At 44.5% G+C, this 19,743-nt stretch overlaps 1 protein-coding gene across 1 annotated transcript in view; it reads left to right on the forward strand.

The window, feature by feature from the left end:
- The window catches only part of LOC140207074 (uncharacterized), a 99,307-nt gene extending 85,699 nt beyond the window's left edge, over positions 1-13,608 (forward strand). The window contains exon 3 of the mRNA XM_072275396.1: positions 12,821-13,608. Within this exon, the coding sequence (XP_072131497.1) occupies positions 12,821-13,532 (712 nt within the window). The 3' untranslated portion in view covers positions 13,533-13,608. The remainder of the gene's footprint in view (positions 1-12,820) is intronic.
- Positions 13,609-19,743: the final 6,135 nt, after the last annotated feature.

The following is a 19,743-nucleotide window of genomic DNA, read 5'->3' on the forward strand; positions in this document are numbered from 1 at the left end:
CTTATATTCTATACCTCTAGAAATGAATGCCAACGTTGCATTTGCCTTCTTCACCACCGACTCAACCTGGAAGTTAACCTTTAGGGTATCCTGCACAAGGACTCCCAAGTCCATTTGCATCTCTGCATTTTGAATTCTCTCTCCATCTAAGTAATAGTCTGCCTATTTATTTCGTCCACCAGAGTGCATGACCATACACTTTCCAACAGTGTATTTCATTTGCCACTCCCTTGCCCATTCCCCTAAGCTATCTAAGTCTCTCTGCAGGCTCCGCAATCTCTCCAGTTACTTCCTTCCGAACCTGAGGGTGCATTCCATCAGGTCCGGGAGATTTATCCACACTCAGACTATTAAGCTTCCTGAATGAAGTCGAATATTGAAATGCCTGGATAGAGAAGTCGTGGAGGACTGCAGTATCTGGTTATCACAATGCCATAAATACAACTTAAATATACAAACGATAGGCTTGCTCCCCAGCTTGAGATTCTAAATTGGAGAATGACGCTTTATTCACAAAATCCTCATAGCCCACAGTGACCGTGCACTGATCCCAGCAATGCAACCCGCCACTGCAGCCCCACAGTGCACTATGTACAGATTGCAAAGCTACGAAGTTGTATGTGAATAGACTCCCCTCCCCCCAACTCCACTCTTTCTGCGTCACCAGCAGGCTGGGACATCTCACATCTCGCTGCCTCCGCCCGGCCATTAAACTGTGAACACCTGTGGTCAGGGACTGATCTCTGGGGTACTCCAAACGCTACTCCCTTCCAGTCTGAAAACGACCCACTCATCCAGCCGCGCACTACCGGCCGTTTATCGATCTGCAACGGGAAAGCCTAATAAACTACTCCTGAGGTTCAATACCATTGCTGACTCTGAGTTTACCACCGTCAAATGCCAGAAGGGACATAATAATCAGAAAGTCTCTAGTCGCAGCCGTGTAAATAAAATGTGCTCTCAGTGGGTGTGTGGCGCATGCTCAGAATGCGAAGGAGACAGACAAACTGAGCCAAGTCACAGACTGATGAAGGGGATGAATGATCGATTTTGATACAGAGATAGAAGCAGAGACTTTGATATTGTGCCTGATGCCGGAACTGTAGCCAGTTAGAAGATGAACTCTTTTTCCTCCAAATCGTTTTGAGCTGTGACAGTGTTTTTATCAGAAGGCACCATGGAGACTAAAATTTTCTGAATTGAAATACTGTCCTTCACCCACTGATATGCTTTGCAAACTTTTAACAGTGTAGAAAAGTCAAAGCACTTGTGCATGGGAATCACAAACACGTTAGTTCCGCTGTATCTGTCACTTCACCAGCGCTTGAATGCCGCCGATCCTTGAATGTGGAGGCGGAGATGCTGGAGAAGACAGCGCCCCACTCGCTACAAGGAGACCCCGATCACGTGTCCATGTCCGTGATCTGATTGGATACATTGCCATGACGTTGATAGCAGTGTTATGTCATTCACTGGCTCTTATTTTGGAAAGGATTCAGTCGGCCATCGCAGATACAACAACAGCTTCGCACTGGGAAGCGGCCGTTCACCTGCTCCGTGTGTGCAAAGAGACTCATTCAGTTAACCCACCTTGTGATGCTCCGGTGAGTTCACAATAAATAGAGGCCACATTTCAGTCCAGAGTGAGTAAAGAGTTTTACTTAATCATCCCAGCTGCTGCAACATCAGCAACTTCACATCAGGGAGGAAATTCAAATCAGTTCTATGCTAAATGTTTAACCATCACGATGACTGAAGGCAGCTGCAGGTTCATGAGGGACTGCTACCGTCAAAATTTGCAGTTCTTGCGGCTGCTCATCGTACCCAGTACTGAACCCTAGTCACTGAGGATTGGAGCAGTCTGATCTGCTGATGTTAGCCTTAAACTGGACTGATGTTTAATATTGTGGATCTGTGAAAGATAAAGCAGTTCTGTATCAAATCCCGTGTCTCAGGTACTTACTATCTCTACCACACTCACAATGTATACTGTAGAGTCCACTCGGCCCATCTGGTCCCTGCCCATGTTTCTGTTCCATATCAGTATATCAAAATCTATCCCTGCCGTTTCCCTCTCACTCTCCCTGTGATGACAGGTTGCAACTAGTCACCACTCCGTGGGATAGATTTCCCTTGAATTTCACGGAATCATAGAAATCTACATTACGTTACAGGCCCTTCGGCCCACAGTGTTGTGCCGACCATGTAACTTACTCTAGAATCTGCCTAGAATTTCCCTTCTGCATAGCCCTTTATTTTCCTAGTCTCCATGTACCTATCTAAGAGTCTCTTAAAAGACCCTATTGTGTCCGCCTCTACCACCGTTGCTGGCGATGCATTCCACACACACACCACTCTTTGTTTAGAAAACGTAGCTCTGAAATCTCCTCTGTACCTACTTCCAAGCACCTTAAACCTATGACCCCTCGTGTTAGCTGTTTCAGCCCTGGGAAGAAGCCTCCGGCTATCCACATGACCAATGCCTCTGATCCTACACACCTGCATCAATGTCCTGCATGCTTCTCTCCAGGCTGAATAAGAGACTGAGCGCACTGGGGTTATGACGTTCTTCAGGGCTCTTGTTAAAGTTGGTTAAACTCCTTCTTCCCTGCTCTTTTCAACGTTTTGTGTCATTTTCACTCTTTTCAAAGGACCGCGCTTCAGACAGCTTGGTGGTCCCCCGTGTTTTATATCTGCATTTGTAAGAAGGTTCTACTTTGGCATCAGAAACGCGGAAAGTTTGCTGATATTAAGTGTATTGTTTATGGGAGCTGCTTTGTGCGTTAAAAGAGCTGCTCAGTTATCCACATTTAAAAAAAAAACTGAGGTACGGACGTGAAACCTTTGCTTGCAGAAACCTTTAATGGCACCGTAATTACCCAGAAACCTCTGCGTTGCAATTTTCGCTGTCGCTGAAGCATCGATCGAATGCGCAGGCGTCAGGGTTGCGGATGGTCCCGAATATCACGCATGCGTGCAGTATGCGAATGGTCTCGGGTATCCATGGGCTTCAGGAAATCGGCTCAGGTAAGATGTGAGCTGCCGGTAAGAATGAATCTCTGGGCGCGGGTTTTTCAACACCGACTTCGGGGACATTTGCTGTGAACTCCGGACATCGTGACCTGGAATCCCGGGACAGTCCTGCTCCCTTCCCTCTCTTTCAGCCCCAGGCTCCGAACACGGGCCCCGGGGAGCTTCCGGCTGATGAGGGAATGGGAACCGATGGATCTCTCAGACAGAACTGAGCTCCAGCTGTCTAAATGCAAGGATTGGGAACTCGGAGAAAGGGAACAAAATCTTTTACATCACCAGGTGAGAAAATCACCTTTGTTCTATCTCCAATCACAAACAAGAGAAAGTCTGCAGATGCCCAGAGTGAATGGGTCAAAACATGTCCTCACGGCGAGAAAGGTCCAGAACAAGAGGAGGTAGAACGAGTAACACACACAAAATGCTGAAGGAACTCAGCATTAGTACTCTTTTCCATAGATGCTGCCTGGCCTGCTGAGTTCCTCCAGCATTTTGTGTGTGTTGCTTGTTCTACCTCCTCTTGTTCTGGACCTTTCTACCCGTGAGGACATGTTTTGACCCATTCACTCTGGGTACATAATGATACCAAGCACCTTTGCCCTGAACAACAAGTAGCTTTCACATCACAAATGTTCCAGACTCCAGTGAGACAGACTACTGCCCTTCTCTTTATACTTTATTGTCGCCAAACAATTGATACCAGAACATACAATCATCACAGCGATATTTGATTCTGCGCTTTCTGCTCCCTGGAGTACAAATATTAAATATTAAAGATATTAAAAATTAGTAAATATTAAAAATTTAAATTATAAATCATAAATAGAAAATAGAAAAATGGAAAGTAAGGTAGTGCAAAAAAACCGAGAAATAGGTCCGGATATTTGGAGGGCATGGCCCAGATCCGGGTCAGGATCCATTCAGCAGTCTTATCACAGTTGGAAAGAAGCTGTTCCCAAATCTGGCCGTATGAGTCTTGAAGCTCCTGAGCCTTCTCCCGGAGGGAAGAGGGACAAAAAGCATGTTGGCTGGGTAGGCCGTGTCCTTGATTATCCTGGCAGCGCTGCTCCGACAGCGTGCAGTGTAAAGTGAGTCCAAGGATGGAAGATTGGTTTGTGTGATGTTCTGCGCCGTGTTCACAATCTTCTGCAGCTTCTTTCGATCTTGGACAGGACAACTTCCATACCAGGTTGTGATGCACCCAAGAAGAGCGCTTTCTACAGTGCATCTATAAAAATTAGTGAGGGTTTTAGGGGACAGGCAACATTTCTTTAGTTTTCTCAGGAAGTAAAGGTGCTGGTGGGCCTTCTTGGCAGTGAACTCTACTTGGTTGGACCAAGTCAGGTCATTTGTGATATTGACCCCGAGGAACTTAAAGCTTTTGACCTGTTCCACTGATGTAAATTGGGTCGTGCAGTCCGCTACTCCTTCTGAAGTCAACAACCAATTCCTTCGTCTTGCTGACATTGAGAGATAGGTTATTGTCTTTGCACCATGCCACCAGGTTCTTAATTTCCTCTCTGTACTCAAACTTATCATAACCCGAGATACGGCCTACAATTGTTGTGTCATCAGCAAACTTATATATTGAGTTTGATGGAAACTTGGCTACACAGTCATGGGTGTACAGTGAGTACAGCAGGGGGCTGAGTACACAGCCTTGTGGGGCACTGGAGCTCAGAGTGATTGTAGTGGACAGCTTGTCCCCTATTTTTACAGCCTGGGTCCTGTTTGTGAGGAAGTTGAAGATCCGACTGCAGATCTGAGCGCTAAGGCCCAGGTTCTGGAGCGTAGGAATCAGTTTATTTGGAATGATGGTATTAAAGGCAGAGCTGTAGTCGATGAAAAGGAGCTTTACGTATGCGTCTTTATTCTTCAGGTGTCCTAAGGAGGAATGTAGGGCCAGAGAGATGGCATCTGACGTAGACCTGTTGCTCCGGTAGGCGAATTGCAAAGTGTCGAGGTTGACCAGTAGGCTGTGGTTGATGTGTGCCATAACCAATCTCTCAAAACACTTCATAGCAATTGATGTCAGAGCCACAGGTCGATAGTCATTCAGGCATGCCACCTTGCTCTTCTTCGGCACTGGGATTATCGATGGCTTCTTAAAACACGAGGGGATCTTAGACTGAAGCAAGGAGCAGTTGAAGATGTCAGCAAACACTCCAGCTAGCTCGCTTGCACAGGCCCAGAGAACCTGTCCTGGGACGCCACCTGGGCCCGAGGCCTTCCTTGGATTTATCTCAGGAAGGCCATTCTAACGCCCTCCTCAATGCCACCAGGTCCAGTTCATCCGGAGGAAGCGGGATGCTCCTTTTCTGTTCGAATCTTGCGTAGAAAACATTTAGTTCATCAGGAAGAGAAGTGTCAGAGTTATTGATATTCCCAGCCTTTTCTTTGCTCTCAGTGATCTCATTTAGACCCTGCCGCATCCCTCTGGTTAGCCTGGACTTCCAACTTGGCTTGATATTGCCTCTTGGCGCCCTTAATGGCTTTCCGGAGTTCACACCTGGATTCCGTGTAGCAACTGGTATCCCCGGACCTAAAAGCCACAGCAGTAGCCTTTAAAAGGGACGACCTCATACTGCAACCAAGGTTTCCGGTTAGGTAATACCTGGATTGTCTTGCGAGATAATATTCATTGGTATTGCCATCACTAAGTTCACCACCATCAGTCACCTGGGGGAGGGTTCAGGAGAAATGTTTATGTCCAGTATAGAAACTGGTGTTATCTGTGTGTATTGTGGCAATGCAAAAGTTGCTGGAGAATTTGCAAGTGGGAAGAAGTGGAGTGATATTTGGAAATCTGACTTTTTAAAGCATCATTTAGCAAGAAAATCACATATAGGCCGTGTGCAAAAGCACTGGTTAGAAAATCCTTCATTACCTGCTATAGGCCTGCTACATAGGTTGCGTGAGAGTGCAGATGAACTCAATCGAACCCAGAGGAGATCAAAGTTCTTATCACCAGTGATTTGCTCGCTGTTGAAATGAATACCTCTCTATATAAAGTTCAGTTTTCACATGTTGTCACTGGGCAAGAATTGTGCAGCACAAGATTTTTGCACACACTGGTCATTACAAATTAGAGGGGACATTAGTGGGAAGGAGGGGAGACCTCCAGTGTCCCTGATACCCTCACATTCCTGACTCCCTATGACCCTACACGTTAGGGAGTTGGAGCTGGAAATGGATGAATTCCGGATCATTCAGAAATCAGAGGGGATGACACGAAGAGAGGTGAGTTACACCCAAGGTGCAGGACACAGGAAACTGGATGCGAGTCAGGAAGGAGAATGAGGTTAAATAGCCATCACAGAGTACTCTTGTGGCCATCCCCCAGGACAACAGGTAGACCACGTTAGAAACTGTTGGCAGGGAATTAGCTGGCACAGGAAAGTCAAAGGGGATTCGTTAGTTAGGGGCACAGAACTAGAAGGGGGACTAATATCCTAGTGGTAAGGCTTGCTAGTGCTAGTGGATGTTAAACTGAAGTTGCAGGGCGGATAGGAGCCTGAATGCCAGAACAGATAGTGGAGTCATTGAAGTGAATTGACTTTATTACTTACATCCTTCATATACATGTGGAGTAGAAATCTTTATGTTCCGCCTCCATCTAAATGTGCAATTTGTAGTAATTTGTAATAAACAGTATGTACATCAGAATGGTCAATATAATATAGAAATACAATTGTATCAGCATAAATATATGAGTCTGATGTCCTGGTGGAAGGAGCTGTCCCGGAGCCTGTTGGTTCTGGCTTTCATGCTGTGGTACCATTTCCCGGATGGTAGCAGCTGGAATAGTTTGTGGTTGGGGGTGAATCAGGTCTCCAGTGATCCATCAGGCCCTTTTTTACACATCTGTCACTGTAAATGTCCTGAATAGTGGAAAGTTCACATCTACAAATGCACTGGGCTGTCCGCACCACTCTCTGCAGAGTCCTGCGATTGAGGGAGGTACAGATCCCATACCAGGCAGTAATGCAGCCAGTCAGGATGCTCTCTATTCTGCCCCTGTAGAAAGTTCTTTACATTTGGGGGCACGTTCCAAACTTCTTCAGCCTTCTGAGGTGAAACTGGCATGCTTGTGCCTTTTTCACCACACAGCCGGGATGTACGGACCACGTGAGATCCTCGACGATGTTTATGCCGAGGAACTTAAATCTGTTTACCCTCTCAACTCCAGATCCATTGATGTCAATAGGGGTTAGCCTGTCTCCATTCCTTCTGTAATCCACAACCAGCGCCTTTGTTTCTGTGACATCGAGGAAGTGGTTGTTTTCTTGACACCAGTCAGATGTTGTTCAAACTTCAGACAAAGTCAGCAATCAAAAAGTTGAGCATGGTGCTTCGAATGTACTGAGCTGTGTAAATCAAATGCAAGAAACATCATGGGAAAGCCAGATGAGCTCAGTGCATTGAATTCTGATATTGTTACCATTACTGGGACTTGGTTGAAACCAAAAGTCTGAGGGATTGAGAGGAACAAATTTACAGAGAGATCACAGACTATGCCAGAAACAAAGACTGATACAGTAAGTGATTTTAACTTTCCATATATTGACTGGGGGTCCCATACTGTAAAAGGACTAGATGGGGCAGAGTTTGTCAAATGTGCTCTCAACCAGTAGAATTCTCAAAGTAGAAGTGTGCAATAAGCTATTAGGAAATGATCCAGGGCTAGTGACAGAAATTAGTGTATGGGAAAACTTTGTACCTAGTGATCATAATACCATGAGATTCCAAGTAAATATGGAAAGAGAGAGGTCTAGACCACAGGTTGAGATTCTAACTTGGGAAAGGTCAATTTTGGTGGTACCAGAAAGGATCTGACAAGTGTGAATTGGGACAGGATGTTTCTGGCAAAGGAGCACTTGGTAAGTGGGAGTTCTTCAGAAGTGAAGTTTCGAGGGTTGTATGTGCCTGTCAAAATAAAAGTTTGGTAACTGGTGCAGGGAACCTTGGTTTCCAGAGATATTGAGGCCCCGGATATTTTGTTTCTCTAAGTGCCTCAGGCTGTTGGGTGCTACCAAGACTCATTAGTGACTACAATATTATAATTCCACGCCCTGAGCTCAGCTGACTTTTTTTGAAGTCATCTTCTGTTGGTTTCTAAAAGCTTCCCAATAGTTTTTGCTCTTTTGTTTGCCCTCTCTTTGGTTTTTACATTGGCTTTGGCTTCTCATTTCAGCCATGGTTCTGCCCTCCAGACCTTACAATGCTTCCAGTTCTTTGGGATGTATCTATCACTCACCTCCCGAATTGCTCCCAGAAACTCCAGCCATTGCTGCTCTGTTATCAGTTTCTACCAGTTTCCCCTTCCAATCAAGTTTGGCCAGCTTCTCTGTCATAGAAACATGGAGAAGGTCAGTGCAGAAACGTGCCCACTCTGGACGATCAGTGAATGGTAATCTATACTGTGAATGGTATCTATAATGTGAAAAAGACTAAGACGCTGGTGGTAGACCTGAGGAGAGCTAAGGTACTAGTGACCCCTGTGTCCATCCAGGGGGTCAGTGTGGACATGTGGTGGCCAGTGTTATCATGTTTGCTGTTGTGCGCTGGGGCAGCAGGCTGAGGGTAGCAGACACCAACAGAATCAACAACTCATTCGTAAGGCCAGTGATGTTGTGGGGATGGAACTGGACTGTCTCACGGTGGTGTCTGAAAACAGGGTGCTGCCTAAGTTGCATGCCATCTTGGTCAATGTCTCCCATCCTCTACATAATGTACTGGGTGGGCACAGGAGTACATTCAGCCAGAGACTCATTCCACCGAGATGCAACACAGAGCGTCATAGGAAGTCATTCCTGCCTGTGGCCATCAAACTTTACAACTCCTCCCTTGGAGGGTCAGACACCCTGAGCCAATAGGCTGGTCCTGGACTTATTTCATAATTTACTGGCATAATTTACATATTACTATTTAACTATTTATAGTTCTATTACTAGTAATTATTTATGGTGCAACTGTAACAAAAAACAATTTCCCCCAGGATCAATAAAGCATGACTATGACTATACGAGGAGGCAAAATAGATAGGGTAGATTTTACATAGCATTCTTGCATCTGTATTTACTCAGGACACAGATACCCATTCAAACTTCTCATCAAATGCTGGAATTGAGCTCACATGCATCACTTGTGCTGGCATCTCATTCCACACTCTCAACCATTTCACTGAGAGGTTTTCCACACGTTCCCCTTAAATTTTCACCTTCCCCACTTACCCATGACCTCTGGTTGTCGTTCCATCCAAACTCAGTGGTAAAAGCCTGATTGCATTAACCCTATCCATACCCTCATAATTTTGTATACTTCTAACAAATCCTCAAATCATGTATAATTTCCTTGTTTATGTTTAAAGCCTTTTTTAGGGGTCTAAGATGATGAGGGGCATTGATCATGTGGATAGTCAGAGGCTTTTCCCAGGGCTGAAATGGCTAACATGAGGAGCCTGAATAACAGAACATATAGTGCAGAATTGTGGAGACAGATGTTGTTCAGACTTCAGATAAAGTCAGGAATGAAAAATTTCAGCAACTTTAGTTTAATCCCCCCCACACACACACACAAACCCACCTTCCACCATGCAGCTCTATCACCCCTTTGGCTTTCATCTCCCAGATCAATAAAAAGGAGGTGCATACCAGTTACAGGTAAATAGGAACAAATGGGGTACTTATGAAGTACAGGATATTCAAGTGAACACTTATGAAAGAAATAAAAGAAGGCATGAGGTTGCCCAGCAGACAAGGTGAAGGAGAATCTTCAAGGATTCTGCAGATATGTTCAGAGTGAAAAGATTGCAAGGGAGAAAATTAATCCTCTGAAAGATCAGAATGGTAATCCATATGAGGAGACAAAATAGATGGGGGAGATTTTTTTGCCATCTGTATTTACTCAGGAGATGGTCACAGGGTCTATAGAAGTGAGGCAAAGCAGCATCAACTTCATGGACCCTGTACAGATTACAGAGGTGGAGGTGTTTGCTGTCTTAAGGCAGATTACCATGGAAAAATCACCAGGGCCTGACAAGTTGTTCCCTATGACCCTGTGGAAGACAAGTGCAGAAATTGGTGGGGCCCAAGCACAGGTATTTAAATCATTCACAGTGACAGGTGAGGTACTGGAGGTTTGGAGCCAATGTTATTCCGCTGTTCAAGAAAGGCTCCAAATATAAACTAGGAAATTATACGTTGGTGAGCTTGACATCAGTAGTGGAAAAGTTATTGGAACGTATGTGCAAGAACTGGATATATAATTATTTGGATAGATGTGGACTGATGAAGGATAGGCAGCATGGCTTTGTGCATGGTAGGTCATGTCTAATCAATCTTATCGAGCCTCACGAGGAAGTTATCAGGAAAGTGGATGAAGGCAAGGCAGTGGATGTTGTCTACATGGACTTTATCAAGGCACTTGACAGAGTCTCATATGGGGGGTTGGTCAAGAAGGTTCAGTCACTCAGCATTCAAGATGAGATAGTAAATTGGATGAGACACTGTCTTTGGGAGAAGCCAGACTGTGGTAGCAGATGGTTGCCTCTCTGACGGGAGGCCTGTGACTAGTGGTGTGCCACAGGGATCAGTGCTGGATCTGTTGCTGTTTGTCATCTATGTCAGATATCTGGATGGTAACATGGTTAGCTGTATCAGCAAATTTGTGGCTGACACCAAGGCTGGGGGTGTAGTGGACAGTGAGGAAGACTATCATGGCTTGCAGAGCAATCTGGACACACTGGAAAAAATGCGTTGAGAAACAGAAAATGGAATTTAATGCAGACAGGTGTGAAGTGTTGCACGTTGGTAGGAACAAGGTCTTACACAGTGACTGGTCGGGCTCTGAGGGGTGATGTAGAAGGAAGGGATCTGGGAACGCAGGTCCATAGTTCACTAAAAGTGGTGCCCCAGTTAGGTAGGGACGGACAGAAAGATTGTGGCACCTTGGCCTTCATAAACCAAAGTACTGAGTACAGGAGATAGATGTTATGTTGACGTTGTATAAGAAATTGGTGAGGCCTAATTTGCACTGTTGTGTGCAGTTTTGGTCACCTACCTACAGAAAAGATGTTAAAGAGGTTGAAAGAGTTCAGAGAAAATTTGCAAGGATGTTGCCACGTCTGGAGAATTTGATTATAAGGAAAGATTGAACAGGTCAGGCCTTTATTTGTTGGAACATAGAAGATTGAGGGGAGATTTGATGGAGGTGTACCAAAATTATGAGGGGTATAGATAGGGTAAATGCAAGCTGGCTTTTACCACTGAGATTGGGTGGGACCACAACCAGAGGCCATGGGTTAAGAGTGGAAGGTGAAACGTTAAGGGGAACATGAGGGGAAACTTCTTCACACAGATGGTCATTCGGGTGTGGAATGAGCAGTTAGCACAAATGGTGAATGTGAGCTCAATTTCGACACTTAAGAGGTGTGAGTAGGTACCTGGATGGTAGAGATATGGGAGTAGAAAGTTAAAATAGTTCAGCACAAACTAGATAGGCCAAAGGGTCTCTTTCTGTGTTGTACTTCTCTATGACTGTGACAAGAACCTTAAATAATACTAATATTCACTTTAATTCCTTTTAACAGACCAACCATTCACCTCAGCAGCAAATTTTTATACGGTGTTTAAACTGTGGCACTTTAAATTAACAGTGCGTAAAAGAAAATCCCAGCTGCAGGTCAACAAAGGCTATTTGTGTGAGAGTGTTTCAGTTACTGTGGGGCCAGGCACCCATGCGGCTCAGTGGGAACAGGGAATAATACCAATGGAGAGAGTCAAACTGATCCAAGTCACAGATTTGAGACAGCAGAAATGCACCATTCGTATAGAGACAGGAAGAGCAACAGACAGTTTAATTCCAGATACCATTTAATTCCATATACCAGCACTCTGCACAGTTAGAAGATGATTTCTCCTTCCAACTTGGGTTGACTGTCACTGTAACAGTGTGATGTCAGATCACACCTTGGTGACTAAAGTAATCTCATCTGAAATGTTGTCCTTCACCCATTGATGGATTTTGTAAATCTTTTTACAGGTTAAAAACTACAAGGATTTTTTCTATGGGAATCTTGAACACAACACAGCAGTTTGGCTGTCTCTGTCCAGATATTTAAGAAGTGGAGCAAGGGAACCACTCGATCATCCTTCCTCCTCAGACTGTGGGGAGGGATTTACTCGATCATCTGACTGACTGGCACGCCCGTCATTTTACACATGGGGAGAGGCCATTCACTTGCTCAGACTGTTGGAATGGATTCTCTCAGTCATCTCAGCTGAAGGTACATCAGTAAGTTCACACTGGTCAAGGCCATTCACCTGTTCTGTGGGTGAGAAGGGATTCAGTCGGTCTTCCCACCTGTGGACACACCAGACAGTTCACACTAGGCAGAGGCTAGTCATCTGGTGAATTTGTGGGAAGGATTCACTTGGTCATCTGACCTCATGGCTCACCAGCGAGTCCACACTGGGGAGAAGCCGTTCACCTGCTCAGAATGTGGGAAGGGATTCACTCGTTCATCCACCCTACAGAGTCACCAGCGAGTTCACACAGGGGACAGGCCATTCACCTGCTCAGACTGTGGGAAGGGATTCACTTTGTCATCTCAGCTACTGAGCCACCAGTCAGTTCACACCGGGGAGTGGCCATTCAACTGTTCAGACTGTGGGAAGGGTTTCACTTGGTCACCCGACCTACTGGTGCACCAGCGAGTTCACACCGGAGAGAGGCCGTTTACCTGTTCAGTCTGTGGGAAGAGATTCACTCGGTCATCCGACCTACAGAGTCATCAGCGAGTTCACACTGGGGAGAAGCCGTTCACCTGCTCAGAATGTGGAAAGGGATTCACTCAGTCATCCAACCTACAGAGTCATAAGCGAGTTCACACTGGGGAGAAGCCCTTTACCTGCTCAGACTGTGGGAAGAGATTCTCTCATTCATTTCACGTACTGACCCACCAGCGAGTTCACACTGGGGAGAAGCCGTTCACCTGCTCAGAATGTGGGAAGGGATTCAATCAGTCATCCACCCTACTGAGTCACCAGCGACTTCACACTGGGGAGAGGCCGTTCACCTGCTCAGAATGTGGGAAGAGATTCACTCGATCATCCGACCTACTGAGTCACCAACGAGTTCACACTGGAGAGAAGCCTTTCACCTGTTCAGAATGTGCAAAGAGATTCAGTCGATCATCTGACTTACAGAGTCATCAGCGAGTTCACACTGGAGAGAAGCCGTTTACCTGCTCAGAATGTGGGAAGAGATTCACTCGATCATCCACCCTACAGCGTCACCTGCGAGTTCACACTGGGGAGAAGCCGTTCATCTGCTCAGTCTGTGGGAAGAGATTCACTCGATCATCCACCCTACAGAGTCATCAGCGAGTTCACACTGGGGAGGGGCCGTTCACCTGCTCAGACTGTGGGAAAGGATTCACTCAGTCATCCCAACTACTGGCACACCAGTCAGTTCACATTGGGGAGCGGGCATTGATATGAATCTCGAGGTTTCATTTCCTGTGGACTGTCATTTTAGGGGGGAGAGAGAGAGATTGAGAAGGTGAATCAGTCTGACTTGCAGCTTGTTTACATCACTCGCAGCTTGTTTAGTTTTAACCGAGGACACAGACACTCAGAGTCAGACAGAGACAAAGGAGAAAAGATGGAAGGATCGAAAGAAGGGAACTAGTGGCAAAGGGTCACTGTTTAGAACTTTCCTATGCCCACAAGTGTGGGTTGATTATTGATTCAGTGAACATCGAATGTGTGGTTATCACCTCATTTGATCCATTGGAGTGGATCGGATTTGTGAAGACCACTTATGTCTTATGTGCCTGGGTATGGTCTGGTAATTCACTTGAAGATGATACCCCTTGTGACAAGTCCCTTTCGGTGATAATTCGTACGTGGATTTAGAACGACAAGGATAAAATCTACAGCGACTGTTCTCTTGTTTTACCACCGTGGAACCTGTGGAATTTGACATAATTGCCTTGTCTCAACATTTACCTTGGATTACAAATATCTCTCTCTCATCAACTATTCCATGGATGAACTGAACTTTCATACTTTACCATCTCAAGCCTCTAAGCTCAATAGTTTGGGAGTTATATTTAAATATATATATATATATATATACACACACACACACACACACACACACACACGTAACACTGTTCAATTTTGTTTATCTTGTTTTAGTTACTATCTTATAAGTAGATACTAATAAAGGTAGTGATTTTAACATCAAAACCAGACTCCAGGTGTAGTCTATTGCTACTGGTTCGTTTCTAAAGCATTACGGTTCGTAACAAAATTGGGGCCTGCGTCCGGGATATGAACAAATTTGGGGGCATATTGATTATCAGTTTCATTGGGGAAATCCCTTTTGATTTATTTGTGTGTGAAAAATCAGCAGCAATGGATGTTGATAGATTTCTGCAAGCGCCAACCTCTGAAGCATTGGAGGATGCCAGAAGGATTGAGTTGTTGAGTATTGCTAAAAAGTTAAAACTTGGAAAGGTGAAATTGACAATGAGGAGGTCACAGATGCAGAGGATAATAACTGAGCATTGTTTATCCAAGGGTGTGTTTAAAGTGGAGGAGTTGGAGGTGTTTCCTGAAAGTAAACCCATTGAGTTTGCGCTCCTGTACAAGTTAGAAAAATGAAAGATGGAGGCTGCGGAAAGGCAGAGGCAGCTTGAGGCTAGGGAGGCAGAAAAACAGAGGGAGGAAGCAAAACGACAGAGGCTGTTTGAGCTGGAAAAGATAGAGAGATTGCTGCAAAGGGGTCTAATGTTACACTCTGGTGATAAGTTTGAGTCCAGCCAGGAAGTTAAATTGGTACCTCCATTTGATGAGGCAGAGGTTGATAAATACTTTCAGCATTTTGAGAATTTTGCTCAGAGTTTAAAGTGACCAAAAGCGGGTTGGCCAATTCTCTGACAAAGTGTAATTAAGGGGAAGGTTCAGCGAGCCTATTCTGCCTTGACAGTTGATGAAGCAGCTGATTATGACATTGTGAAACAGGCTGTGCTGAAAGCTTACGAGTTGGTCCCAGAAGCATACAGGCAAAGGTTTAGAAATTTAAGAAAATTGTTGTATGAAATTTGCTTATGAGAAGTTTGTGTGTTTTGAATGCCGGCGCACATATGAAAATGTAAATGATGATTTTAACAGCTTGAAAGAGTTGGTTTTAATTGAAGAATTCAAAAAGGTCCATCCATGATGACATAAAGACATGCTTAGATGAAAAGGATGCTGCCACTTTGCAATAGTCTGCTAGATTAGCAGATGAGTTTGCTTTAACTCATAAGGTTCAGTTTACCCGGAATAAGAGCTTCCAAAAGAGTAGCAGGAATAACCAGGGTAAACCAGAAGTTAAAGCTGGGATTAGTAACAAGAGTAAGGATGAAGGGAAGCAGTTGAAGGAGAAATATTCTGATCTTTCTTGTTACTATTGTAAGAAAGCTGGTCATATGATGGCTAATTATTCCATCCCGAAGAAGAAAAAGGAAAAGGAGGCCGTCCGAAATGCCTGTGATCTGTATGTTGAAGCACCTATAAACCCACAGGGTTCTGAACATTCTGTTGAGGCTCAGTTAAGGACTGAGAGGTCTGACCGAGTTAAGAAGGGATCCGATCATTTTATGTCAGATGGGTTTGTATTAGTAAAGGAAGGGTCAACCCCAGTACCAGTGAAAATTCTTCGAGATACTGGGGCTTCTCAGTCAGTTACGTTAGACAGTGTTCTAAAGTTTGGTGATGAGACTAACATTGGTGAGATAAATCTTATTAAAGGCATTGGGGGTGGCATGGTTTCTGTGCCATTGCACAGGGTAACTTTACAGTCAGGTTTGGTTTCAGGACCTGTTAAGATCAGATTATGTTCCAGTTTACCGGTGGAAGATGTTACTTTGCTGTTAGGGAATGACCGGGCAGATGGTAAAGTTGTTCCTGCAGTGCAGTTGACAACTAACCCAACCACTGATGACCCACAGATGGATTTTAATATTTATCCTTCCTGCGCAGTAACTCAAAGTATGGCTAAAAAGTCTGCCAATGGAGACGGTTCTGTGCAGCATGATTCTGGTACCTATGACAGCCAAAATCGGGTCATCAGGTTATGATGACTTGTAAGGGTCTTTTCTGCCTTCATTGTTTCAACAGGATTCAGGTACTAAGTCTGATGAGAAAGATTTATCCCTGTCTAGGAAGGAGTTTATAGCAGAACAGAATTGAGACCCTGAGATTGAAGCTTTAAAAGAAAGGGCTCTCTCAGATGATGAGATTAAGAAAGTGCCAGTAGGGTATTATCTCAAGGATGGAGTGTTAATGAGGAAGTGGAGGCCACCTGCTATACCTGCGAGTGAGGAATGGGCAATTGTTCACCAAGTTGTAGTCCCTAAAGTTTATAGGACTGAAATTTTAACTTTCCCCCACAGTATGCCCTTAGGTGGCCATTGAGAACCTAGAACAGTTCAGGCCCTATGGCCCACAATGTTGTGCCGACCCTTAAACCCTGCCTCCCATATAACCCCCCACCTTAAATTCCTCCATGTACCTGTCTAGCAGTCTCTTAAATTTCTCTAGTGTATTTACCTCCACCACTGACTCAGGCAGTGCATTCCACACACCAACCACTCTCTGAGTAAAAAACCTTCCTCTAATATCCCCCTTGAACTTCCCACCCCTTACCTTAAAGCCATGTCCTCTTGTATTGAGCAGTGGTGCCCTGCGGAAGAGGCGCTGGCTGTCCACTCTATCTACTCCTCTTAATATCTTGTATATTTTGGAGTGAATAAAACTGTAAGCAGGATTATGAAAGAATTTTACTGGCCTAATTTGAGGAAAGATGTTGTGACCTATTGCAGAACCTGTCACACTTGTCAAGCTGTGGGTAAACCCAATCAGTTCACCCCAGTGGCCCCACTCCGGCCTATACCTGCTTTCAGTGAACCCTTTTCCAAAGCTGTAGTAGATTGTGTTGGCCCATTGCCAAAGACTAAAGCTTGCCATCAGTATTTGCTAACTGTTATGAGCACTGCATCCAGGTTCCCAGAAGCAATACCTCTCAGAAATATTAAAGCTAAAACTGTGGGGAGGGCTCTTATCAGTTTTTTTTTACTTTATTTGGTTTGCCTAGAGAAATCCAGTCTGATCAACGAAGTAATTTTACATCTGGATTGTTCCAGCAGGTAGTTTATGAACTGGGAACTAAAAAAATTACATCGTCTGCATACCATCCAGAATTACAAAGGGCTTTAGAAAGATTTCATTCTACCCTCAAAACAAAGATTAAGACATACTGTGTAGAAAATGGAAAAGACTTGGATGAAGGCAAACTGTCTTTTTTGCTTTTGTTCACAGTAAGTGTCTCAGTACAGGAAAGACTGGGCTTTAGTCCATTTGAACTTCTATTTGGTCATAGAGTGAGGGGAACTTTGACCTTGTTAAAGGAACAATGGACTGATGGGGATGTACATGTTAACCTGTTAGACTATGTTTTGAAGTTCAAAAATAAACTACACCAAGCCTGTAGTCCAGCGAGACAAAACTTAAAGATTTCTCAAAATAAAATGAAGTGTTGGTTTGATAAGCTGGCTTGCAAAAGAAAATGTCAGGTGGGGGATAACGTGCTTGCCTTATTTCCAATGTTGACGAATCCACTTCAGGCGAAATTCAATGGACCGTATGAAATAGTCTCTCCAAGTAATGATGTGAATTATGTTATTAAAACACCTGACCGATGTAAACTAACACAGGTCGTACACATAAATATGATAAAGCCTTATTTTGACAAGCAAACCATGGTCACAGTACATGACACAGATATTGGTCAAGCCAAACCAATTAAACAACAGAGGTATGGCATGAACGTAGAAAAGTGTAAATTGGCTGAGCAAGAAATTGAATATATGCTGAAAAATTATATTATTAGGCCTTCAACATCAGATTGGAGCTCACCCTGTGTTATTGTGCCCAAACCTGATGGTAGTGTTACATTTTCCACTGATTATAGGAAGGTAAATGCAATAACGAAAACAGATGCCCATCCTATACCTAGGGTGGATGAGTGCATCGATAAGGTTGCAAAAGCTAAATTTCTTACAAAGATTGGTCTGCTTAAAGGGTATTGGTATATTCCATGGACGGACAGAGGTAGAGAAATTTCTGTGTTTGTGACACCTTCTAGGTGGTATGAATACAATGGTTTGCCACTTGGAATGAAAAATGCTCCAGGAACACTCCAGAGAATGATTGATTGTGTAATTCGAGGGTTAGAACACACAGTTGCCTATATTGATGACTTAGTCACAGGGAGTGACACTTGGGAAGAGCATATCTCTGCAGTAGAAAAGCTGTTTGACAGGCTTTCCCAGGCCAATCTTACAGTTAACTTAGCTAAGAGTGAATTTGGCCATGGCACTGTGACCTATCTTGGCTATGTAGTAGGTCAAGGCAAGTTGGCTCCTGTTCAGGCAATTTCTGAAGTTCCTATTCCAACTGGTAAGAAGCCTCTTAGAAGGTTTCTGGGAATGGTTGGATATTATCATAAGTTCTGTAAGAATTTTGCTGATATCGCTCTTTCTCTGACTAATCTCCTGAAGAAGGGTGAAAAGTTTGTTTGGACCGAGCCTTGTCAGGAGGCATTTGATTGATTGAAAGTTATTATTTGACATTAGGCCAATTAATGTAGTGTTGTCAGCAAATTTAAAATTAGCAGATTGGAGCTGTGGGTGGTGACACAAGTCACGGGAATACAGAGAGTAAAGGAGGAGGCCAAGGAGACAACCCTGTGGGGTATGTATGCTGAGGGTCAGAGAGACAGAGGTGAGGGAGCCCACTCTTACCACCTGCCGGCGATCTGACAGGAAGTCCAGGATCCAGCTACACAAGGCAGGGTGAAGACCGAGGTCTCTGAGCTTCTTGTCGATACTTCACGCCTTCGTATGGCTACTGCTCTGCCCATGACTGCAAGGAACTGCAGAGAACTTTGGAGAGCAGAGGACATCAGAGAAGCAAGCCTCCCCTCCATGGACTCTTCCTGCACTTCCCCTGCCTTGGAAAAGCAGGCCGGGTACTCAAAGATCCTCACAACCCGGACATTCTTGCTGCAAACCCGCTCCCCCATTGGGGAAGAAATACAAAAGCCTTAAAGCGCGTAACACCAGGCTCAAGGACAACTTCCTGTCTGCGGTTATAAGCTAAATGAATGGTCTCCAGTCCGATAAAATGGACTCGACCTCACAATGTAACTCACCGTGACCCTGCACCATATGTCTATCTGCACTGCACTTTCTCTGAAGCCATAATGCTTGGTTACAGTTATTGTTTTGTCGTATATCAGCTCAATGTACTGTCGTAATGTATCGATCTGTGTGGATGGTACGTCAGGCAAGATTTACACTGTAGCTCAGTACGTGATGATAATAAACAAATTCACATTTTAATTGTGTGGAAATATTAGACAGACTGAGCTTCTGCTCTGGAACCACAGAAGGAAACTTAACTGTTGTCATTTCTGAGGAATGCAGATAAATGGAAAAGGCTTCAATCTCGCTTTACGATCTGCGGTGACTGGGATCAGGTGACCGGTGGTGGGTCTCCCATACCAATTATCAGAATCAGGTTTAATAGCACCGGCATATGTCATGAAATTGGTTGTCTCTGCGGCAGCAATAGAACCTAATTTATAGCAATAAATTTT

This window comes from Mobula birostris, chromosome 13 (assembly GCF_030028105.1).
Source record: "Mobula birostris isolate sMobBir1 chromosome 13, sMobBir1.hap1, whole genome shotgun sequence".
Taxonomy (NCBI): Eukaryota; Metazoa; Chordata; class Chondrichthyes; order Myliobatiformes; family Myliobatidae; genus Mobula; species Mobula birostris.